The sequence below is a fragment of the Loa loa genome, assembly GCF_000183805.2.
Source record: "Loa loa unplaced genomic scaffold supercont3.38, whole genome shotgun sequence".
NCBI lineage: Eukaryota > Metazoa > Nematoda > Chromadorea > Rhabditida > Onchocercidae > Loa > Loa loa.
The window spans coordinates 104005-128394 of NW_018108218.1; the positions used below are offsets into that span (position 1 = coordinate 104005).

The following is a 24390-nucleotide window of genomic DNA, read 5'->3' on the forward strand; positions in this document are numbered from 1 at the left end:
AGTCAAACTTAGTTCATTTTAACAGAAACATTTTGCAATAAATATGTCAACGAAAATAAGCTCGAGCGAGTGGACAACTTGTATAGACAGAGTTCAAAGAGAAAATAAAGCATTATTCTACCTTGACACCTTTCTTAATTCACTGTCGATTTTGTCAGTTCGAGGTGCCTTTTTATTTTTTCTATTTTCAAGTTTTTCCTATAAATTTATCCTTAATTCCTTTGATTTATCAAGTTTTTAATAAAGCTGTATTAGATGTTCATTATTTCTTATTTTAAATAGTTCCGAATTTCAGTTTAATACTAGAAGTATCGCCATTATATGAAAGATGTCGAGAATGATCGACTTGCCCTATGAATTAATTTTAATTATTCTAAACTATCTTCCGAGTCGTGAGTTATGGCAAAATGTACGCTTAACATGTCGGTTCTTTGCAACGATTATTGCTGATCAGAGCTACTGGAGACGAAAGTTATGGGTAAATTCGTTTTGATTTAAGGAAAACCAATGTGCGTAAAATCCAGGACTTAAATTTGCTAAATGATATTGTTTTGCTATTTGAGATGAGTTTTTATGAAGGATTTTTACTTGTATTTCGAAGTTTAATTTAACTTTGAAAATATTGCAGAAAAAATTTGAAGTCGAACTGCCATCTTGTCACTTATATGGTTCAGTATCCTCATTATCGTATTGCTGTGCAAGAACGGAAGAGGAAACGAAACGGTGGAAAAATGGAAAGTATCTTTTTAATTTGTTAAAAATATCAAATTCTCTTGCACACGAGAGAAAATGTTAGCCTGTTTTCACCACTTTTTTTAATTAATAGATTGGGACGACTTATCTGTGCGGTAGGACACGATGGAACAGTTGATGCTGTGGCAATGATGAAATCATCGGCGCATAAGCGGTTGTGTGTTTCCGGTGCTCGTGATCGTGCACTGATCATTTGGGATGTAGATACGATAACTGTTAGAGTTTTATTCAATTTTGACAGTTTTTCAGATCAAATTGTCTTTATGAATTTAAGTTCAGATTTCGTCCTTTTGATTGATATTATTTCTTCAATTTTTCTTTTTTTTTTTTTTTTTGAGACATTAGAAATGTTTTGTTACTCATTTGGAGACAAAGCTTAGTTTCCTTGTTTGTTGTGCCGAAAATTTATAAGCGGCTCTTATAAATTATTATATTATTTAGGTGCAAGCTTGTATTCTACTTATTTGAGCAGGTTGAACAGGTAGATTGTAAAGAATTTCTGTTAATGTTGTTTAAGAAGCTGGAAATATTCATTGTTGCAGGACGGGGTAAGAGGCGAAAACTGGAAACTATATGAATTTTCTGAAGCTCATCAGGTAATGGTGGTTATTTCTCTAATTTAAGAATCAAGATACAAGCAACTTGAGAAAATTCTGGCACCCAAACGAATCATTTTCTGTATGCATCTCTTGCCCGTCGTTAACTGTACGTTGAACATGATCTTAAAGACCAGTTTATAAACCTTCTAATATATAATGGTGCTTTCTGGAACAAGCACGTCATGCTTTGATCCTGCATTTATTACTCTTGCAGGACCATGAGGTTTAGATTAAGATTTTATGTGATTTACACAGCTTCACATAGTATGCAGGGATGGATATGGAGCGTATGCAAAGCAGATACAGATATGTTTTACTCCTGTGCATGGGATCGTTATGTCAAGCAGTGGCGAATCGTTGATGGGCATCTTAATGTAGGAATTTGATCAAGTCGCTATTATTTTGTGGTCCTTCCGATAGATAAAAGAATTTCTCTTTCATTTTTTCGATCCGCAGCAAAATTGCGAATAACATATAAGTTTATAAAATAAGCGAGAAAATCAGAATACTAAATAAATTACGGAATAAATTTATACTTTGCTATAATTATTGAATGAAAGGGACTGCTCGTTACATATGTACATAAAGTCAACAGAAAGGAACATGAGCTTTATAAAAGGAGGAAGACAAAGTGTAATCCAGAAGTGTAAATAAGAAAGAAATGCATGGCCTAGTTCAGTAATTGATTTCTACACGGTTACAAATTCATTTCTTTCAGGCGCTTTGTGATGTTCAGATGGGCTCTGCTGTGCTCTGTGTTATAAGTGATGGTACAACAGTTGTTTGTTCTACATTTGGAAGGAGAGTAGTTGTTATGGATGCACGCAATTCGTTGCAGAAAATCACTGATATGCTGTATCATCGAAGTGCTGTTTTCGATCTTGTTCAAATGGTAACCAATTTTTCAACTTCTGGATCTTTTATGGTTTCATGTCCACTGGTGTTCAGCTTTTCCATGCTGAATAATTTCTTGTTAAAGAAGTGAGTGTAAAAGTTTCTCACTTGTTTATTGTTAAAACTTCTATTGTAGACAGACAGCAATTACCTATATTCGTGTGGTGAGGATCGACGATTAGCATGTGTAGATAAACGCATGTGGGAAGTTGTGAATGATTTAGAACTGGGAGCTTATGCTCAAACTATGTCATTACGACAAGGACAACTACTTTGTGGAACCACTGACGGCAAGATGCTTACTATTAACCCAAGCGATTTAACAATTACCAACGTATGTTTTGTATGGATTATTTTTCAGGTAATTTAATATTACTGTGATAAAGAGACATTGGAAGGAATGGTCTGTTTCAGGAAGTGTTTGTTGGGAGTGGCGGTTTACGGCAGGTAAGATTGAACATTGGCAGCCAAATGTGCATTACGAAGGATCGCCTGTTTAAAGTGTTTACTCCTGGTTTACGCCCCAGATTGTTTGCTGAATCAGAAGTTTTCGATGCAGAACCATCCAGAGTAGATTCTATTTTAAACTGTAACAAAAGTATTGACAAGTAACATTAATTTGCATATAGTAGATTCAAGAAAAAATATTCTTTTATAATTTCTGTTTGATCTCATCGGAATATGGGACTGATTTTCAGTTCGATTATTACGATGATGATTTGGTCATTGCTTGCGGTGACGGATCCGTTTTTTTTTGTGCTACGTGAAATACTTCAATGCAAAGCAATTGATTGCGTGTCAATTCATTAGTCATGCAATTTTGTCGAGAATTCTCTGTTCACCTTGTTTTTTTCCAGTTCTCTCCGAAAAATTTGATCCATTGGAGCTTCGAAATTTTTCTGGAAGGTAAATTTGAGCCTTTTTAAGTGATGTTAATCAGAAAACTTAAATAATTGGAAGGTAATTGTTACGTTTCCCATAGAAAATGCTTTGTTTATTTTTGATCTCTTATTTTTAATCGCGCCTTCATATGTCATATAATTCTTTAATGACCCATTGTCAAAAGTGTAAACTTTTAACAAATATCTTGTTTTTCCCGTTTTCGAAAATCATTTTTAATCATAGAACACATAGAACAGTTCTTCACGAATGCATTTTTATAATCTTTCCATGTGTGTACATAAAAAGGGAAATCTCCAATGGTGAAGCGACAGTGGAAAGTGAAAATTACAGGTGGTGATGCGATTTATTTCATCATTCCTATTTGCAGTATCTGGGTAATAAGAGCTGATGAAAACATGATGAAATATATTTACGTTATATTGTAATCGAAATGACACTATTATTTTATGTTCAAAACATTGAAGGCATCATATTCGATTTACTGAAAATGATATTTACCTCTTTTATTACGTTATGGTTTTCTGACCTGATGTTAGAGTTCGCATGTTTTTTGAACCATAATTTTGTATCTTGATGCTTCCAAAATAGGCATTATGCAACAATTTTAAACATAATTTTGGTACTAGCCTCTATAATCAGACAAGATTTTCAAATGTAGTTTTCCATTTCATTTCCTTCATGCACTTTTCTTGATCTCGGATTTTATTTCTGGAGATTTTCAACACCGAGTGATATCTTAATGTGATTTGATTTCAGGTTTCATATGTAGGTATGATTCCTGACTTAAACTTTTCGTTTGTACTTACTATGGATACGGGATTTAGGTGTTAAAAATTTATTCTGCGCACTATTTTTTCCAGCTGAGGTTGTCCAGCAACCATTTTGATGTGTGAGATGATGTCGTGATTTTGTCATATTGGTTATCATGTCTTGTATAGTGCTTATTAGTATATACGCTGTGTTATGAAATAAAATCCCATATGGAATGGGAAATTTTCCGTAATTTAATTAGGAAAGTCGATTTGAGGCAGCTTCTTTGCTGACATAATTTTGCTGTTCCTTCAGGAAGAAAGTTGAAGAACATGAGGCACAGTGATACTTTGAAGTTTTTCCTGAAAGGAAAAAAAGCGATTGTTAGGATGTTTTCACTGAAACACTATTGGCATTTTTTCTTCGTTCATACTTTTCTGCTGGAAGAGTTTCATCAATAGGTAAGTGGAACGATTACAAATCTTTTGTGATGTAGAGGGTTTCAGTATTTGATTTGGTTTCAATATTTGATCCAGACTTTCAATATTTGAGTTAGTTTTAAGGAAATCCTCTAGAATACAACGAGATAGTTAGCAGGCTATTTGATAAAGCAATTTAAAACGGCGGAACTTTATTTCGCGTCATTTTTACTCATTTTTAATCTGAGGAATCATTCCACTAAATTTCCCCTTTCCTTTGCTGGACTTTCATACTATGAAATGCGTTATATGTGGAAGAATTCAATTGTTGATGCAAGCAGTTGGATGTTGTTTGTGTTCGGAAAATAGGAATGCCAATAATGTTTCTTGAAAATTGTTAAACTTTAGCTCAATTTATTAAGGGTTTAAGAATATCGAGTGGGCAGTTTAAAATAGTTCGGGAAATTTTATTACTTAATTGCAATTAAAAAGTGTTCCATGTTAATAACAAGACAAATCTTTTATTCGCACATTAGCGCACATTGTTCCATTTTTTTTTTTTTTTTTTGCTAAAACCTAGCAGAAAGTAAAACGTTTTAGAAATTTATGTGTACAGTTTTGTTTGCCTTTTCACCGGTAGAGCGAGATTTTGTGAATTGGTTAATGGTTCATCCAAGTTATGAACTTGACGATGGACAGCGTTCTAATGACCACATGTATTTGTGAAACTGTGAACTAGTTTTCCTCAGAAATGAATTCATAATTTCAAACAAGTTTTTCTCGATAATGAATTCATAAATTTCTTCTTCATAAAACTTGTCATGGTTTAAAAGTCTAGCCATCTTAGAACAGTTTACTTTCATTCATTTTGAAGTTTTTAATCCCTGACTAAAAATGTGGTATACAGTTTACATAATTTGTTAGACTGGAACTAAAAAGAGAAGAAGGAAAAAAATAGTGAAATGGTCAGTAACTGTAATTCGCAACAAAATTGCAAAAGTTTTGAAATCTTTTTAACAATCTTATGCTACCTTTTGTTGCCTGAAATGATGCTGAACAGAAATTAATTTCATGCAATTCAATAAAATGTCGGCAAAATGCTATAGAACAGAAGTGCTTAGCAAAACATGTTTTACAGATATTTTTCAACGAATGATTCATTTTTGGATTTTTCATTGAATGCAATAGAAGCTGGAAATTTATCAAATATTTTCAAGAAAACCCGCAAGATTTACTTGGTAAAGCATTTCCTTTACTTTAGCATACGATCATAAGTAAGTGAACGGTAAAGTTCAACGAAAAATGAACCAATGAAGTTCTTTATATTGTCATTATCCATCTATTTTCGAAGAAATTTTCCTTACTAAATTATCCTTCAGCCCATTATTTCATCAAGATAAGTACTATATCATTCATCAATTATCATAAAAGTGATAATTGATGTTTTGTACACGAAAACAGTTTTTTTATTTCATTTCATTCACTGCGTATCTTATAACAATTATAAATATTTCTCGCTTTCTAAAAAACTCGAAATTTCAAAAATTTCGAAATCACATTTATTTCACTTCACCATTATTTATTGCTTAAATTGCAACTAACACGAACAATTATTCCAATACTATTTTGATCAATCGATAATAACTTCATCATTTATTCTAATTTTTTAGCTAAATTTGGTCTTTTTGAAGTGAAAAATTATACTTAAGTATGTGGAATGTAATTTTGATGATTTCCTGCAAGTATACCTCAGTCAACGCAAATAGCATTTTCGACCTCCATTATACCGAAAACCCCGCGGGATCCTTTCAAATGTTAAAAAGTATAATCATCTGGATGATACATCCAACCCCGTATCCGATGGCATGTTTTGTTATCGGACATCTCACTTCCTCCACGGTAATCATCAAAAATGCAACGGCCACCTTCTGACATGTTATATACATACACACGAATTCTGCAAGCATGCACAATGCTGATATAAGCTTTTAGGGTGGAAAATTTTTCCAAAAAAAGAGTCTTATTCTGATATTATTAACGATTTTAGACCATGTCTTTTTATCTAACAAATTAATGGTCAAATGAAAGACCAGTATTGCAAAGGGAAGTAATTAATCATATAAGCATGAAAGAAAAAGGAAAAGTAGTTAGCTAATTAGATGAAAGCGTAAACTATTCTCTGTTTAATACCACCAACATGTAAAATGTGAAGTGAAGTTTGGTGATAAATTAGATATTCCATTGACGGAAGATATAAAATGAAACTGATGGGTAACATTACTTGCACCCTTATCTAGGACCTGGGATATTTGCTACCTCTATTCCGTTTTATTTTCCGTACAATCCAATTAATTCAAAAACAGCGCTTTTGGATGTCCTTTCATCCGTTTAATATTTCAATGAAATTTTGATATGATCGTTGCATTCCATGGATTGACTAAGCTCAGTTTTGAAATATGAAGTAAGCATTCTCAAACTAAAGTGGGTATAAGTTGATTGACTGCATAACTTTGATAAGGCTCTCTGGTCCAGCCAAGTGTTCAATTTTTAAGAGAAAAAGCAAATTTCAGTTTCATTAGTCAATAAATTGTTTTCAAACAGTTTTGTAAAATCCGTTAAAGGATGAAATTCTATTTCTGGTTTTCTCCAAATCAACATCATTTTGGGAAAACACACATTCAAAAACATCAATGAAATTTGATCAATCCGTTAAAACTGCTTATTTATGGTTTATATTTCCTTCATTTTTCACATTAAATGTTTGAAATAATTCCTCATTTTTCGTCTTTTCTAATTCTATTTTTAGATTAGTTGGTAAATATACATTTGCAATGCACTGAAACATCAGTAAGTGTGACAGCATGACAAATTGTGAGATTATAGATAAAAAGCAAACTGTTTCATATGGATGTTTTCCTACAGATTTGTGTTTCTACTTTTCATTCTGCACACCCTCCCTCATACCACTTTTTTAGTAAGCAGAATTTCGATAATACAGTCCGAGGAAATTAGCTGGGGACAATTATCGCGATGGCAATATATTTTCAATTTTTACTTTCTTTTAGGACAAGGGAAAAAGAAAACTCCTTTCCAACAAGTCTGTGAATAAGCTAGGATGTATTAATTGAATATTCAGACAAATGAGCAGGTGTAGAAGCACTGGCACCATTTTATTACATTAATATATAGGACTGTTTGTCACCCAAATAAAAACAAACAAATGATCTATTTCTTTTTCATTCGCTTTCAAAACAGTTGAGCATCTTGAAATCGAAATGGAATACATCCAATTATAAAATCTTTCTAAATATATTTGGTGGATCTTCAATAAATGATGTGACGGTAGACAATGAAAAAAATAAAATTATTCAAAATAATAAGACAAGGCAGGAAGATACAGATGTCATGAGACCCGAGAAGATAAAACAGATTATTAACGCATCCGATTTCCTCACAGAGTTCGAGCTGATCCTGAACGCCGATCAAAACATTTACGGAAATGCTGAAGAAAGGAAACGACAATTCAATCGAGTAAAATTAGTGATTGATCTGCGTATGAGACAATGCCTTTCCATGTATGATCGTATGAGAAGAAATATTGAGTGGAGATTAAAAATATATAAGTATCCATCGCCAAAGATAGTTTTTGAAATTACACATTCTCAGGCCGAAAGTTCATCTTTCAAAGATTACCCTCAAATTCCAAAAAAAATGACCATAGCATTTCATTCTGTGTACATTTTCAAAAGTACAAGATTGCTATTTAGAATAACTGTCGTTTAAAGAGTGTTAGTAGCCAAAGGATGAGTGAGGACATCTTGGAGACAGCTCTTATGAAAAACTGGAAGCAGTAACAGATGGAGGAATTATTTGCAGGTAAACAAGCAGATGGGAAAGGAGACACTGGTAGAAACTGTTTATTGCAGTTTAAGGCAATGTTTCAGTATTTCTCCCGCATCAATACACATTAAATTCTTGTGGATATAGCAGATAGTGGGATTTTGAAGAGATAGATTGCAATAATATTAAACTATCAACAGAATGCTGAGAAATATCGGGATTTGAAGGAGTATTTTGGGAAGACTTCAGAGAGTTCACAACTAAAGAGTCACTGATTACCAGTCACTAAAGAAGAATTTCCTGAATTCTTCCCGCTGTACTTCTATTGTGACTTCTTCCGGGTGTTCCAAGGAATGCTGGCAGTGGCACAAAATGATTATTATTGTAGCTAATTGACTTGCGCAACGACATAGCTACATTCTTTCCTTTCCGCCAAACGAACGGCTCCGCCTATAGGGATTTTTGAACCTGCCCGGTTCTTACAACGACAATCGGCTCTATGTATCGTTTTCAGAGGACGTGTCCGGGGTGACTTCGGAGGAGTGGGATGGGTAGCTTCTAGTTCATTTTGTTTGCTTTATTTTTTACCGTATTTCTTTTACTTAATTCCCTTATTTACTCATAATTTAAACTGAAGGATCAGCGCAATGATTTTCTCTATTCGGGTTATACAGAGGAAGTTGATGGAAATGGATCAAACTTAAGCCTGCACCAGGAAAAATCGAGAGTGATCGAGTTCAATGATAGATCTGTTTAGCATTGGTAGAAATTTCCTAATGCGTAAAAGAACTGCTTTTTTTAGCTTAGGATCTTTATTTCCCCTCTACAGAGCTACTTGACGAATAGAGCTGTACACTTTATGTTACTTCTCGTTTCACATTTCTATAATTTCTTTTAATGTCCATTAGTGCAGATTGGACACTGACCATATTACTCATCGATTCAATAAAAGACACCCATATAAGTTTGTTAGGATATATTTTGAATAAAGCTAATTTCATCGATTTATCGTGTTTTTAATTGAGAGCCTTTTGCATAATAAAGTATATATAAAGGAACATATGATGAAGCAGAAGTAGTTCCGAAGAAAAATGAGTACAAAATCGCTATCACTAATTTCGATTGAAAATTATATCTTAGATGGAATCAATTTTTCCAGCATTTCTTTAATTAACTTTTTAGAAGCAATTTTTGAAAATGTACTGTAACAAAAGTTTCTTGATATAACAATTTAAAGATTTCTTGGTTGAAATGAGATAAATTTTGTTACCGGGATTACTATGTAGCGATTACAACCAAAGGGATTTTTTCTTTTTCAACTAATGAATGAATTTGAAAATAAGCTTCTGTAATTGTTTTATTCATATGACAGTAGTTAACCCTTCCAAATATTTATATTTCTAGGTTTCTGATTGGTAGCCAGGCATACTGATTAATGGTCAAGAATTGGGCCAATAAGTAATGAATTGGAAATAGATATTAATTCTTTATCTTAATATATGTTCTTGATTTGAGTTATCGAATTTAAATCTCGAAGATTATAAAATTTGATATATTATGACAAACGTTTGCGGCAAATTTTTGTCCTGTTCCAAAGTTTTCCTTTGTCGCCATTTTCCAAAAGTCAAGATTTTGAAGCAGTTCATAATGGAAAGGCTGTGCAGGATTTAGACTTCAACTGATTTCACTTTTTTCAGTGTGCGGATTTGAAGCTGAAAATTTAAAGCCAGATTTAAAGCTGAAAAAAAAGAAAAAAAAAGCTTTAGAGAACAGCTTTAGAGAAGCTTTAGAGAAGCTTTAGAAGCTTTAGAGAACATAAAATTTTTTGCATAGTCGAGCAAGGTACTAATAGTTCTGCTGCTTTAAAGGATTTAACTTTCAGCGCTTTCAGTCGTCAATAGTTTCAGTTTCAGTTCCAGTCGTATGTGGGTGAAGAGACAATGACTCTAAGTACTTCTTAATTAGTATCTTTGCATTTATCAGCTCCAGTTGCTCCCTTCCAGACCATAACGAAAGAGTGTTAAGGTAAATGAAATTTGAAAAATTGGAGATGTTGGAAGGCAAAAAACGATAACAATATTTTGATTCTGCAGTATAATAACAGTCTGATGATAGCATAGATTTTGTCTAGGCTTTGTGCATGTAAACTCTTGAGATTCGGTTGCGCAGTCTCTTTTTTAGTGCGAAAATAAGTCACCAAGTTCGAGGTGAAATTCCTGAATTTGCCTTGAATAAATCTGATGGTCATCATTATATTATTATTTAGAACAAAGAAATACTTTTTCCCTTTCGATATTTTCAATTTTCTTTCAAATTCACTTCTCATCTCTCAGAGCTGTTTTGTTTATGCTATGCCGGAACTTTTTACTTCAGGTTTTCACACAGATTCCCTCGTCATTTGCGTTGGGTTATGCTTATTTGTAAATTGGCTAATACTTTGATAAAAATTCTGTGAGAATGAGTCATTAATTTCTAAATGGAATCCATAAACAATGAATGTCATACTATTTTGGTTTGAAAGGCTCTATATATAAATTCATTGTAGCGTCGATATAAAAAAACTCTCCAGAAATTTTAGGGGTTAATTAAATTACCGAAGGACCTTCATTATTAAGTTCCCGTTTCCTGGCCGATGCTGGAAATCCCAGTATTCATGAAATACCTATCGACTTGAATAGTTGGTGAGATCGGATTGAATCTTCATTAGTCTAGTTTTTGGCAAAATTTGAACATCGGGTCATAAAGTTATTTATCTTTAGCTCTACTTGCACTTCTTGGCTTAAACTATTGAATAATCATGGTATTATGATTTATTAGGAATCTCGAATCGAATCCGAATCCATCCGAAGTGTATCTTTCCGCGTTTTTAAAACTTTTCAAACTTGAATTTCGTTTCAGACTGAAATGTAAAATGAATATTCATTTGTAGCCAATAGAGACATATTCCTAGGAAGAGGCTAAAAAAATGCACCCTCAAAGCTCAACAGATTCGGTATTATTATCTCAGCGTTCAGTATTATTCTCTCCCCTATCTACAACTAGTTCGCTTATAACATCACGCTCAGTGGAATTTGCAATGGAAAAAGTGTTTCATGCAATGGAAATGGGTAATCATTCTTGATCGTACAACATATCAAGTCATAAATTCAAAAATTTAATGACAGATCAAATTTAATATGACGTAGAAGTAGCTTGTAACTGGATGAAGTGAAACTGTCCTTGTTAGCGTTTAACAGTTGGCAATAAGTTGTTGACTTTTTAGGTCATAACGTTTACAAACTTCTGTTGATGAAACGACGGGATCCAGCACAAAAAAGGTTGACTTATAACCGTGAGACAAGGCAGCTGTTTTTGTCAAAGCTAGATAATTCTGACAAGGTTAAAATTCATGCTAAAGATTTTTTGTGTGCTTCATGGGTCTGTATTTTTTCATTCTGTCTGACTGCATTATTTCTCAGATTTTGCCCTTCAAAATAGTTTGAAAATTTTTGATGCAGGATCTTAACATAGTTTATAACAGAGGTTGAAAATTGAATGAAATTAGGTAAAAATGTGATGATGATTCTAAAATGATAGAGGCGATCCAATAGAAAAGCATAAAACAGTCTTTTTGATACGGTGTCATCTCAGTAATATTAAAAGTACTCTATTAAAAGCTTTAGTATTTTCAGTAAACTTAATGAAATAAATGAAACTAACTTTACAGAATGAAGAAATCATTTGTATTATTGACTTTCTTGTATTGACTTTCTCTTTATAATACTGGCTTTCTTGTGAATGCAAATTGCATTTGGTTTCAGAGTAGCAGTAAAACTCTGCGATTAGATTTACGAGTAGTGAAGGAAGTGCATACACTTGATTATAAACTAAGAAAGATCAAAATCGGCGACAAGTGGGAAAAGGACAAAGAATTCAAACAGTTTGATGCAGCTAGAATATTAGTTCTAAGTTATGCGACGAGTTTCAATTTGCGGTATTGGATTTTGTTATGTGAGTATCTGCATTTTGCTATTTACGGAAATATAGTAGCATTTTAAGTATTCGTGATAATATGCTGGTAATACGAGATTTCGTAAAATTTTGACAACTTAGGAATAATTAAGCTTGTTGTTTTTCTGTTGTAATGCTATTTGTAATGGCATCAAATTACTGTAATAGCGAACTTGGGCAGTTTTCTTTTTTTTTATTGAAACTGCTTGCAATTATTAAAAAATAAGTTTCCTTAGTCGATACGGAAGAGTTATGTCGAATGTGGTGTCAGGGTGTTCACCACTTGATGCTGGATACAATTTCTGCTTGTCATGCACTTCTCGTGGAACGATGGCTCAGGAAAGAGTTCTATAATATTGCTGGTTATGGTCTCGAAAACCCTTGGTAAGCTTGAATCTAGTGCTGTTTACATATAAACGGCAAACTTGTAGTTTTTTTATATTGCGATCAGAAAGTCGTTAGTCGCATGTTGCATTATTCAAAATGTGAAAGCAAGTAACTCATTCATGGTCTGATATCAGTTGTGGCTATACTGAGGTCGTGGGATGATCGGATTACTTTTGTCAAAACAGTGAGAAGGCAATTACTAAGGCACTTGTATAAGTGGATTTTTTAAGGACAAGGGGTGGGCAATTAATTTTTTCAGGGGGCCACATGAGAAATTTGAATAGTTTTCGAAGCCGGATTAATATACTTAACTCAGTTTTACCCAATGCCATATCCATATACGTATATATACTATCCCTTCATAAAAAACAGTAAATGAAACATTGTGATGGATTCACTGAAAATGTGATGGGCTTAATTATATCATTATTTAATGTCGAGATGACGAACTTGTGATGAAAGATCAATGGACTTTAACACTGGAGGGCTTTGATTTAAGGTAAGGAAAGAGCGACGGTAGGCTTTTCCCGCGGCTCTGGGGGCAGAAAAAGCTTGCTGGAGGACCGCGTCCGGCCCGCGATGCTCAGATCAGGTTTATGATATGCCAGTATGTTTTGAAATAAATGATTTTTATTTTTTAATACACTAGGATTTCTTATCATACTACCATCATGTTCATGTTTATTCAGTTTGCAGCGTAGCGATGAAACACATGAAGCCTTTCGTGCATACTAGTTTGCAGTATAAGGTACAATCAAAACAATTGCAAGAAGTCTGTGAGGCAAGTTATTTTATTGTATAAAAGGTTTATCAACTCAGTTTGGGGCATTTTTTACCGACTTAGTTGCAAAAAAATTATAAAGATTTTTATCGAGATTTGGCATCCTTTACTACTATAATCGAGCATTTTTGGCTTTGTTTCAGGACATAATGTATTATGATACTTTCGCAATTGCTTATCGCAAACTTTTGCATTCTAATTCTGTAAGTTGCGGAGCTTCGCCTTTTTTACTTTTTAAACAATTATTTCACTTCTTGTTCATCGCAGGTACTTTCTTGAAGTCCCTCTTTTGTCTCACTGTCGTTACAGTTACACTCATTATTCAAGATTTGTTCAGAACCTCCGTTTTTCAGCTCGATTAATCCTAGGCCAGTTGGTGTTGATTTAGCCTTGCATTCTTCTTCGGCTTATATTAAGCTCTAATCAAATCGTTCTCTTATTTTAAAACTTATCTGTTATATTTCCATCATGTTCACACTTTCAAAAAGTGCTTACGATTTTTGCAGCTTTTCGCAGAACATTTTGCAGCTTACTCGGATGATGCGGCTGTTGTCAGCTTCAACAATTTCCTGCGGTTTCACAAGGATAAACAAAATGTGGGTAACAGTAAGCATTTTTGCTTTACATCCTCTTTCGCGAAAATTCATTGTGGCATTCCGTTGACGAGAATGTTATGCATGAAATAAATCGATCACTAAGTCATTATTGGAATGCTTCATCACATACTACGTTAATTTTGTTTTTGTGCTAAATCTAAAAGCAACGGCGCATAACCTGCTTCCATCTTAATGAAGTATATTTTTGAATCTTTAATTATTATGGAGTCTATTGCTATCTAAAATTATTATGAAGTCTATTGCTATCTAAGACCATAAATACTAGTGTACGTTTCGTCACATTAACATGGGATGAAATTTTCAGGATGAAATAGGGATGATGCGCGAAAGAGCCAGTGATTTTCTTAGGCATTTCTTAAGGGAATGGGATCCATATAGAGATGTTCCTGAACCAACCCTTAGCGTGACTGAAGTACGATTTCTTTCCACCAAATTTTTATAATTTTGCTCGAACTGTTCATTATGTAATTAATCTATTGGGATTATTTTAATAGTGATTTCGTAATTTCAGTTTCTTTTTCCATACATGGTATCATTTTAATCAGATGTTTTATTAATTTTATTGTCTAAAGAAAGATTTTTGTAGTTTTGCGACTTCCTCTTCTCTCGCGAAAATTCACTATGGGATTCTGTTAACGAGAATGTTATACATGACATGAATCGACCACTAAGTCACTACTGGATTGCTTCATCACACAACACGTTAATTTTGTTTTTGTGCTAAATGTAAAACACTTTGTTATACTGTGGGTTGAAAATTGGATTTAATTTCATCGAAAATTAGTATAAACAGTTATCAAATAGAATAATGCGAAAAAGCTTACATGAACAAAATAATTTTAGATATCTTACCGGTGATCAACTCAAGAGTGAATCCTCGTTGGATACGTATGCTCGAGCTTTGCTTATGGGCTGTAGATGTGTTGAACGTATGCTTTTGTTCTGTGTAACTGATAGATATGTTGAATGTATGCTTTTGTTCTGTTGAATTGATATTGATGATTATCTGCTTGATTGGATAGAAGGAAAATCTAATGAAAAACATAAGATTTTGGGTTTGTTTTAGTTACATAGTGACCAATAAAAGAGACGATAAAGTAGAATATGTCGATGAGTAGAGCAATTATCGGACTTGATTTCCTCTAATTCGTAATAGCAAATATTTAAAAGTTTCTTTTTTTGTTTTGAAAACAAAAAACGCTTAAATATAAATAATTTTTTTTTGGAAACAAGAGACTTTTTCCTTTGAAAACAAAAAAGACTCAAATTTTTCTTTTATAAACAAAAAAGACAAAAGAGTGTAACATTTGAAAATAAAAAAGAAACTTAACATTTGAAAACAAGAAAGATTTAAATACAATTGGAGGAAAATTAATAAATTGAATGTGATCAATAACGTAACACTTAAATCTAGTTTTCTGTTCCTACCATATTTTCAGTCGACTGCTGGGATGGACAAAAGAGAAGTTCAGGTGAAATACAAGATATTGTTATTTACCATGGTTACACAATGACTAGTAAAATCAATTTGCGCGATGTGCTTTACACCATTCGTCATTACGCTTTTATTAACAGCGAGTAAGTTTGGATAAATAGTGTTGAATCGTGTAGAACAAACACCATAGATGCTTCTGGTGTCTTTTAGTTTAGAACTTTCAGATATCTGAGCTTTTGTATTTATAATTCTCTGCTTTACTTATAATAAAAGCCAAGGTTTGACTGTATTGAAAATAACACTAAAAACTCTTGTAAATTAATTCAGGTTTCCAGTGATTCTCTCGATTGAAGACAATTGTTCAGTACCGGTACAACGGTTGCTTGCTCGTGAAATTAGAGAAATTCTTGGTAATTATTTACTCACAGCTCCAGTTAGTCGTGAAGAAACTTGTTTACCATCTCCGGCAGCTCTGAAGCGAAAAATTATCTTGAAGCATAAGAAACTGCCGACGGAAAGTGAAAATATTGCTTCACAGCAAACTGATGAGGGTGATTTTTTAACTTTGTCCTGAATGCTTCCTTAGTCCACACTTCAATGTTCTTGCAGTTTAGTTGTACATATTTATTAATAATATGTTTGTGCTTTGAAAGAAATGGCAAATTTTCGAAAAGAATTCATATATAATTTAAAATTGGAACAAATATATATATGTAAATATGCATTGTGTTTCACCTTGACTATTTATCATTTGTTGCTCAAAATATTTATACTAATATTCTGTGTCACGAGAAAATGGAGAAAATGTTGATAATATTCGAAGACAGCATAATTAGGAGACTTCAAAGTTTGTTTGAAAAAATTCAAGGTTCATTCAGTCCTTTATTTTGTTTTTTAGATCAAGAACAGGATTTACTTTCACTGAATTTTACTCGGCAAGGAATTCTGTCATTGAAAAGTGGTGTAAACGATGTAGGTTGCTACAGTTTTCGTATGGGAACACTATAAGCTTAGCCGTTTTTTTCTTTTTTTAAATGATTTACAGGAGGATTGGTTGAGTATTTGGTGCTGTCATTCCGTGTTTTTCTAAACATAAGTTTTTGGTTTTTGGTCTTGCAAATCTGAGCACTTAAATATCATTTAGGAATGGACAACTCACTTATTTGTATTGTTTCCGGATCGTTTGTGTTATATGCTGGAACAGTGCGAAAGTAATTTCAATAATCAGGGGATTCTGAGACGTCAAGATTCACTGGGGAACGCACAGGATGATGAAAATCAGGTGATGTGTTTAGCGAGTTATTGCGATTTATTTTCCGTGAAAGATTTCTCCAGTAGTGAAGTAATGCAACAGTTCTATTTTTCCTATTTATAAATTTCATTACAGGATGGTTTGACAAACTTGACAGGTTTCGTTGTACCTCAAGAAGAAATGCATGTTACAGAAGAATGGTTTCATGGCAAAACAGATCGAGATACAGCAAGAATGCGTCTTTTGGAACACAAAGATAAAGGCAATGGTCTTTTTTTGGTTCGCGATTCAACTATTTTCATTGGCGACTACTCCTTATCGTTTCTGTAAGCGTCTTTTAAAACTAGACGAAACACAATATTTTTTCTTAGTTGTTCCAGAAATCTTCATTAAGAATTGTTGCTAGATAGCTGATATTCGTAAGATAAAGCTGAAGACCTTAATTTCGGATATTTTTGTTAGACTTAAATCAAATGAAAACGAAATATATGTCATACCAATTTTAGGCATAATGAGAAAGTACATCACTGTCGAATACGCACCAGGATGGTGAATGGTGAAAGAAAATATTATTTTTTGGAAAATAAGCAAATGGATACACTTTATGAGCTTATATCGCACTATACGAAGGAAAGATTGAGGACACCGAATTTTAGCACAACACTGGTCACTCCATGTCCGCAGCCTTGTCCTCATCTCGGAATGATGTAAGTTTTGAATTAAATCTGTGGAAACATCTTTGGACTGCTTAAAATTATTTATTTTTGGTATTTAAATATCACATCGATATTCTTATATCTTGAGTACCTAATATCAGTCAGTGAAGACAGTATTAGTTGAAGCGTGATTCACGTTTTGTCGAATGCTGTGGAAATCTTTTTTGTGCTCAAGGAAAGAAAAAGCGAACGTAGAGAAGTCAACTATAAAAAGCAAGACTCTTGCAAACTCTATCATATAACTCAGGGACATATCATAAGACGTTGTGTTTATTGTTCAGATGGTTTTGTGAGAAAACAGATAGAAATCGTGCCGAAGAACTTCTGAACACGGTTCAACAAGATGGGGCTTTCTTGCTGCGCTTCAGTTCTACTGATAAAAATGTTTTCGTGCTTTCTCTAAGGTATGCGCCAGCTAAGTTTTTAATTTATTCATCTTGTTGAAATGCTTTTACTTTTTCCTATTGGCTTGCAAAAATTATTGTTTCACTGCTTGGTGGAATTAAAAGCAGTGTTACATTTATAGAGTTGACGGCGAAATATGGCATTACCATTTGAAACGTGATGGTCGAATTTTTGTTGTCAACCAGACACTTTTCGAGAATTTGAATCAAATAGTTGAATTTTATTCAACAAGAGAATTCGTTCATGGAATATGTCTGAAATATCCCGTGGGTGAGAATACTATTACTGATTCTACAGGTGCATGGTTTAGTGCAGATCGAGCACCTGGTTGTTATATGGAACTCAAGGACATTGATAAAGAGGTAAATGGGAATGATTTTATTTAATGAAGCACGGAATTTTCAGAGTTGCTTATATTTTCAAGAGTTAATTTTCAGAATCACTTACGAATTTATCATTTTTATTGGGTTCATTTGATTAGTTTTCGATATCCTCAGTTCATACCTTGAGAAGACAGCTTTGTTCGTAAATGAACAACTTCTGGAAAAATTGTACATTTTTAATTGGGCAAGCTACTCAATTCAAGCATTCGGTTAATCACGAATATGCAAGTCGAAAATCTGAATGATTGCCAAGGATCCAGGGAAAGAGAAGCTATAAAAATTCGTATATTCAAAGCATTCAATAAAAATGGATTACTAATAGTATTTTGATATTTCTGTATAATTTTTTTTTCTCGCATTTCTAAAAAGCACTATCGAGCAAATGGAAAGTGAGTGCATTTAATTCATATTTTGATCTTTATTTTCCACTTTTTCAAATACTTCCATTACATAAAATATTCCTGTTGTAGCTTAGCAAATATAATGCACTTTCAGATATTGGTTCGGGCTATTGAGCCGTACAATGGATCTCTTCCCAGCGAGCTTTCATTCCCTATAAATGCAGTGATAAGAGTATTCAGAAAAGACGGTGATCGGTAAAGGTTTTCTAAAGTCAAAGCTTACATCGTTTAATTTAGAAATCTTGATTTGAAGCCATCTTGTACTAAAATAATTTCGAGATTGGTGGACTCAAAGTTGGAATTTATAAATTTATTTTGCAGCTGGCGTGGCAAATATGGCATTCATTCAGGTTTCTTTCCTTCTCGATGCGTTATTGAACTGGAAAATTCTGATAATATGTCGGTATGTTTGTTTATAAAACCTCGAAAAAATGCATGTTTTTCTCAAATGAACTTTAAAATTTTTCTCAATTTAGATTATGCCTGTTGACCGATTTGGCAGTTTCAATATTTAGTATAAGCTTTTTAGAATGAATTGAGCGTTTATGCAGCAATCGATTTGGCTGATTCTTTGATTGAAGAAGTACCGTTTGAAGTTGCTGGTCGACCGTTTGCATTTAAAATTAGACGTGTTTCAGCGCACTGGAATCCAAGCGTATATTAGTTTTTCTATTCATAACTTGACATTTGCTCACAGTTAAGGTCTGATGTCTTGGCTTCAATAAAATTAAATTGATTCTTTTGAATTCGAATTATGATTCATTTAGTGGTCATCTCCAGGAATATGTTTTGGCAGCTAATTCAAATGAAGATCGTGAAGACTGGTTAAATATTCTGCACGAGCTGACTAGAACAGCTACGGATCGCAATACCTTGATACGTACACGAGAAAAGAATTTGCGAATAGCTTCTGAATTGTCTGATTTGGTGGTTTACTGCCAGGCTGTCCCTTTCAATTCACAATTCGCAAGTATATTGTCGATATTTATTGGTCTTATAGGATCTAATGCTAAATTGAAGCTGAATAGCCTCCCAATAGTCTTCTCAGTAAATAAATTCCATCTTGTTATAACAAATGTTTAGTTGTCCCAAAGTTTAATGGTAAAAGTGAACTGATAAGAAAAAACAATCTAAAATTATGGAGATATTAAGCATCATATCGACTGTATCATATAAAATATATGTCTTATTTAACGTAAATATCACCTTGAGTAGTGAATTAAGTAAGAGAAAAGGTGTACCATGTTAAAAGTCACTCGAATTTATAGTTTTGAGGCATCCCGTATTTTGGACCTTCAAAGTTCATTGTTTTTAGTCCTGTGTCAGAGCAGTTCAGAAAGTAAACTTAAATGTGAATTTATATCTAATTCCTGAAATGCTATTTACGTGTACCACAAAATTTGTGTAGCGCTCTTGAAGAAGACAAAAATTGCTGAAAATTTTGCAGCACAAGGCAATTTCTATGAGATGTGCTCGTTCAGTGAAACAAAATTCGAGAAACTGATGGAACGAGGTTTAGTTCAGTTTAATTCTCGTCAGTTGTCACGTGTTTATCCGCAAGGTTCACGTGTTACTTCTGCAAATTATGATCCGGTACCGATGTGGAATGCCGCATGCCATATGGTTGCACTGAATTACCAAACTGGCGATAGGGTTAGTGCTCGACATTCTTATAATATACTTAGGAGATGAAGTGGTAAGGTTGTTTCATCTCCATAGCTTCCTTATTTAGCACGTAATTTTTAAAATCTTCCCTGTTATAAGCAATAACTTTTCTAATACTGAAAGTGATTGTCCTTTATGTATAGTTTACTTCAACTAGTTTATAACACATCTTTACCCATCTTACAGATTTGTTATGCATGACATTTTTGACTCTTGGGAAAGTTGTTTACTTTTTCAAAAAATAGGCAATATGGAGTGATAAAGTCTTGTCATTTTTCCAATAACCATTTTGAATATGTTTTACAATCCTTCTGAAAACATTTTTCTTTGGCTCATGAATTTGTGACATTTTTCATAATTTGATTTACTTCATTATTGTTCTTTTAATGCTTGAATCTGAATGAAACTCTAACATATGTTTCTGCAGTCGATGCAGCTAAATCAGGGTAAATTTATGGCAAATGGTCAGTGTGGATATGTGCTGAAACCATCTTATATGATCGATGAAATGTTTTCTCCAGATGCTGCCGAAGTAGTGTCTACCTCTTGTCCAATCATTCTTACTGTTCATGTAAGCATTCGTTCGCTGTGCTATTGGTCCGGGAGATTTTAAATTTCTAAGCTAGACGAACCATCATTCTATAATTAGTGTCGTGGAAGCGCATTTTTTCTTTAGTTTAGATTTTGGATATTAATTGACCTAGTTTTGGAATCAGTCAGGTTTGTAGGTAAAATCGAAACTAGCCTTTGATGCTGGTAAAAAAAGGAAGAAACTTAATATTTTCTGCAAAATCGATATTTTTAAGAGTTATTCAGGTAATAGCAGGACAGCATTTGTCAAGGAAAGATAGAAATCGAGGTATCTGTTCTCCAGTTGTTACTGTAGAAATTGTCGGTTTGCCGGCTGATTCATCCACTATTCGAACACGAGCTATTGGTAGGTTTTTTTTTTTTTATGGCGAGGAGATAGGAAAAAAGCTCTGAAAATTTAGGCGATGACTTTGTTGTCGTTTATTCCGGCAGGTTATAAATTCAAATTTTAAATTCATTCTTGAATTTAAGTTCAGCTTCCAATGGCCTGAATCCTGTTTGGAATGAGAAATTCAGCTTCAAAGTTTACTGTCCAGAAATAGCTTTACTTCGCTTATATGTTGAAGATGGTGATTTTATGGGACCCAAAATGGATCCATTTATTGGACAGGCTGTGTATCCACTTGACTGCATTCGCACTGGTGTGTCTTTTTTCATTTCATTTAGATTTAAATTGCCATTTAATGCATTGCTTGGGAATTTATAAGGTCACTGTATTAATAATACTTGATTACACTTAATATAAGTTACTTTATTATAAGCTAGCAGCACGATTTTGTGGCTTTAATCACATGTAGATAAAGATATATTGCTTGGATAAAATCCGTTGATAAAATGAATGGTCAGCATTTGCATTATGATTTATTTTCGTTTGTTAACTTTTATTCCTTTTAGGTTTTCGATCTGTGCCACTTCGTAATCAGTATGGCGAAGAATTGGAATTGTCATCGTTACTCGTTTATCTCGATATGCGCGATCAAAGTAATGAAGCAGAAGTTCTAAATCCACACGTTGCTTTGCAGGCTGGCCGATGTTTTGCCGGTATGACGTCCATTTCACTGAATTTGAAAACATGACGTTGCTACCTTCATTTTATCTACCTGTCTTGCTACCGATTCTACCTGCATTTCCTTGCTACCTTCATATGAATTCGCTTTGAATTTGTTGATGAATTTAGTTTAATATTGCAGGTGGATTGCATAAAACGTTATCATCATCTGGTATATTTTGGGCACGATTGAATTCAGCCGATCAGAGTGATTTCAAACCACCACTGTCACCCAATATATCAGCTGCAAAACACATTCCAGTTCCGATGGATTTAACATCCTTAGAGTAAATTTTTACGAAACTTTTTTATGATTTTTCAATTTTTTTTTAATTAGCTACTATACGGTTTTAAGGTTCTTAAGATTCTTGAAATATAATTAAAGGAGGTATTAAGTGTTGCGTGAAATTATAAGTTATTCAATCGATTTCACTTTTGTTGGGTTTGATTACGTTTTCTTACCATTTGTTCCATTTTAGCAGTTCTGCAGCATCCGCTTCGAGAAAAGAAAGCGGTTTAAGGAAAATTTTCCGGTTTGGAAAGAATTAAAAAATAGGTTGTTCAAATTGTCGATAATCGTCTTATCACTTTACCTAATTGCCATGGGACTGGCAGTCGTGATAGCGGAAACGTTTCGTTAAGGATTCAATGGTTGATGCTGTAATTGATGAATGTTGCACAAGGGAAGGATGAAAATTTTCTATTTTAAGGTAAAATAATAGTCTTAACATATACTGCTTTCTCATTATCTTTTGTGAAAAGAGAATAAAGGGAAGGAAGTTAGATTTATGTACTTAATGCTTTTTTAACCTATCATTGAAAGGGAAAGTTTTAAAAAAGTAAGGGAAACACTTCTTCAAAAGCAGTTCATTAAAGTGTTTCAGAAATTGTCTTTTTAGCTTATCTAAGTTTTTATTCCAACAATTTTCATGCTTTGCAGAAAAATTTGTTTTCAACCTTTTGAGATGTTTTCAACTACTTATTTTGAGAAACACAAATTTTTCGATTTTTCGGATGTTGTAAGCTATGTTCGTCTTTCTGTAGATATAATGTTTTTTAGCATAGAATAGATAGGTTGAGGTTATAGGAATTTTCAGTTCTTCCAGGATTTACGATGTGCTGCTTTTGAAGTTCCAGACAGCCTTCACTGTCTGACTACTTTTTGTAAATTATGCAGGAGCCGTTATTCTTCCATTGTTCGATTTAAATAATTTGAAATAATTTATTTGGTGAATTTTCTAGATAAAGATAAAATTCTTCCTGCATAAGCTGTATTTTCTTTCAGCACTGATATCATGAAAATTCATTATAAGCTTGATTAGAAAATTTCTGTAGTTATCACTTCGGTCACACATCAGCGTTTTCATAGTGCTGCTCATCTATGCTTAGTAAAGTTTTGTACTTTTGCGACACTTTTCACTGCTTTTCCACATTCCTTTGTTTTTCAGCAATTTCTTTTTTTGTTTTGCAGGGTCTGGAACTTCACATCATTCATCTGTAAAAATCCCTCCTGTTCATTTTGGGTAATGGTCATTTATTTTTCCTAGTCGTTTTAGCGGCATTCAAAAATGCAGTAACTTATGCTTTATTTTGATATATGTTCAGAAAATTCTTTTAAGATCATGTGGAGGTGTTATTACACGGTCAGTTTTCGAAATATTGATAACTTAAATCTCTATTTCCGGGATTAATTATTCTTACCCATTGGTTTTGAAAGGACTTAAATCTTTAATAAGTGCTGCTCTACAGTAATCATCAAAGTACATCTATCGCGAATTAATTGATATTTTTTCCATCTAGAGCTAGCACCATTCTGTAGCCTTTTCAACTTTATAAAGGAGCGTGAAATCAAATTTTGCTTTAACTCAATATATCAAAATGGAAATTGATAGCTTTTCATATTAAATTGTTCGTGATAGTCGAGCGTGACTGTTATAAACAATAACGAACGCGGAAGTGCAGGAACAGTGCATCATTGCTGAATGAAAAGGAGAGATATTTTTAATTAAAACTGAAAATTCAAAAGATATATTCTCACGCAATCTATTTGCAGAATGTGTTCTATTCATAATTACGAAAATATTTCCTTCCTTTTCGCCCTTTACTTAATGTGTAAGAAAACTTAGGATCCTCATATTGTTTTTTAGTTATTTCCCAGAAATTTATTAACTTAACTAACTAAGCACCTTTGAGTGGTATTTCATTTTTTTCTGTAAAATCCTTACAGTCTTTATACTTGGCTGATTGTGCACCTCTAAATATTCACTGATATTTCACTTCGTTTTTCTTGTGAAGGAGTTCAATTTCTGCATTTCTTGTATCCTCTTACATTCTATATTCCTTTTGTGCTTTTATTTCACTTTTTGTTGTTGTTAAAAATTATCCTCTATGAAAAATTTGAAACTGACTCGATTATATCACCAGTTACTTCATATTTTTCTTTGAAAACTACGATTTTGTAAGAGGCTTATTGTAATTATCTTGTGATGTATTTCTTAGCTTCCTGATTATTGCAATTAATTTTACTCATTGCATTTATTTGTTTATTAAAATTTACCGAC

General features: G+C 33.2%; 4 protein-coding genes across 5 annotated transcripts in view; 3 read left to right on the forward strand and 1 right to left on the reverse strand.

Moving 5' to 3' along the window:
• LOAG_00544 (F-box domain-containing protein) overlaps window positions 1–3301 on the forward strand; it is a 4212-nt gene extending 911 nt beyond the window's left edge. Inside the window, exons 2-10 of the mRNA XM_020445469.1 lie at window positions 296–478; window positions 629–738; window positions 827–968; window positions 1296–1349; window positions 1625–1726; window positions 2071–2244; window positions 2383–2580; window positions 2661–2816; window positions 2945–3301. Of these exons, the coding sequence (XP_020304072.1) occupies window positions 329–478; window positions 629–738; window positions 827–968; window positions 1296–1349; window positions 1625–1726; window positions 2071–2244; window positions 2383–2580; window positions 2661–2816; window positions 2945–3013 (1155 nt within the window). The 5' untranslated portion in view covers window positions 296–328 and the 3' untranslated portion in view covers window positions 3014–3301. The remainder of the gene's footprint in view (window positions 1–295; window positions 479–628; window positions 739–826; window positions 969–1295; window positions 1350–1624; window positions 1727–2070; window positions 2245–2382; window positions 2581–2660; window positions 2817–2944) is intronic.
• An 856-nt stretch (window positions 3302–4157) lies between these two features.
• On the reverse strand, window positions 4158–6264 carry LOAG_00545 (hypothetical protein; the record flags this gene model as incomplete). The annotated part of the gene is made up of 3 exons (XM_003136085.1): window positions 4158–4261; window positions 5350–5509; window positions 6169–6264. The coding sequence occupies 3 exons, from the start codon at window positions 6262–6264 to the stop codon at window positions 4158–4160; spliced, it is 360 nt and encodes a 119-aa protein (XP_003136133.1).
• Window positions 6265–7723: 1459 nt separating this feature from the next.
• On the forward strand, window positions 7724–8915 carry LOAG_00546 (hypothetical protein; the record flags this gene model as incomplete). The annotated part of the gene is made up of 3 exons (XM_003136086.1): window positions 7724–7991; window positions 8615–8709; window positions 8796–8915. The coding sequence occupies 3 exons, from the start codon at window positions 7724–7726 to the stop codon at window positions 8913–8915; spliced, it is 483 nt and encodes a 160-aa protein (XP_003136134.1).
• Window positions 8916–11123: 2208 nt separating this feature from the next.
• Window positions 11124–22120, forward strand: LOAG_00547 (the record flags this gene model as incomplete). 2 transcript variants are annotated; one of them, XM_020445470.1, is made up of 28 exons in its annotated part: window positions 11124–11265; window positions 11421–11575; window positions 11959–12148; window positions 12385–12532; window positions 13232–13307; window positions 13460–13519; window positions 13823–13912; window positions 14238–14345; window positions 14520–14635; window positions 14777–14862; window positions 15373–15511; window positions 15696–15919; window positions 16267–16340; window positions 16513–16650; window positions 16756–16946; window positions 17127–17327; window positions 17618–17740; window positions 17863–18103; window positions 18620–18720; window positions 18847–18928; window positions 19055–19180; window positions 19306–19495; window positions 19973–20178; window positions 20618–20761; window positions 21007–21127; window positions 21258–21422; window positions 21676–21822; window positions 21972–22120. In XM_020445470.1, the coding sequence occupies 28 exons, from the start codon at window positions 11124–11126 to the stop codon at window positions 22118–22120; spliced, it is 3933 nt and encodes a 1310-aa protein (XP_020304073.1). The 2 variants fall into 2 exon arrangements, with proteins under 2 accessions (XP_020304073.1, XP_020306688.1); XM_020445471.1 differs by lacking the exons at window positions 11124–11265; window positions 11421–11575; window positions 11959–12148; window positions 12385–12532 and adding an exon at window positions 13047–13142 and having other exon boundaries at window positions 13225–13307.
• Window positions 22121–24390: the final 2270 nt, after the last annotated feature.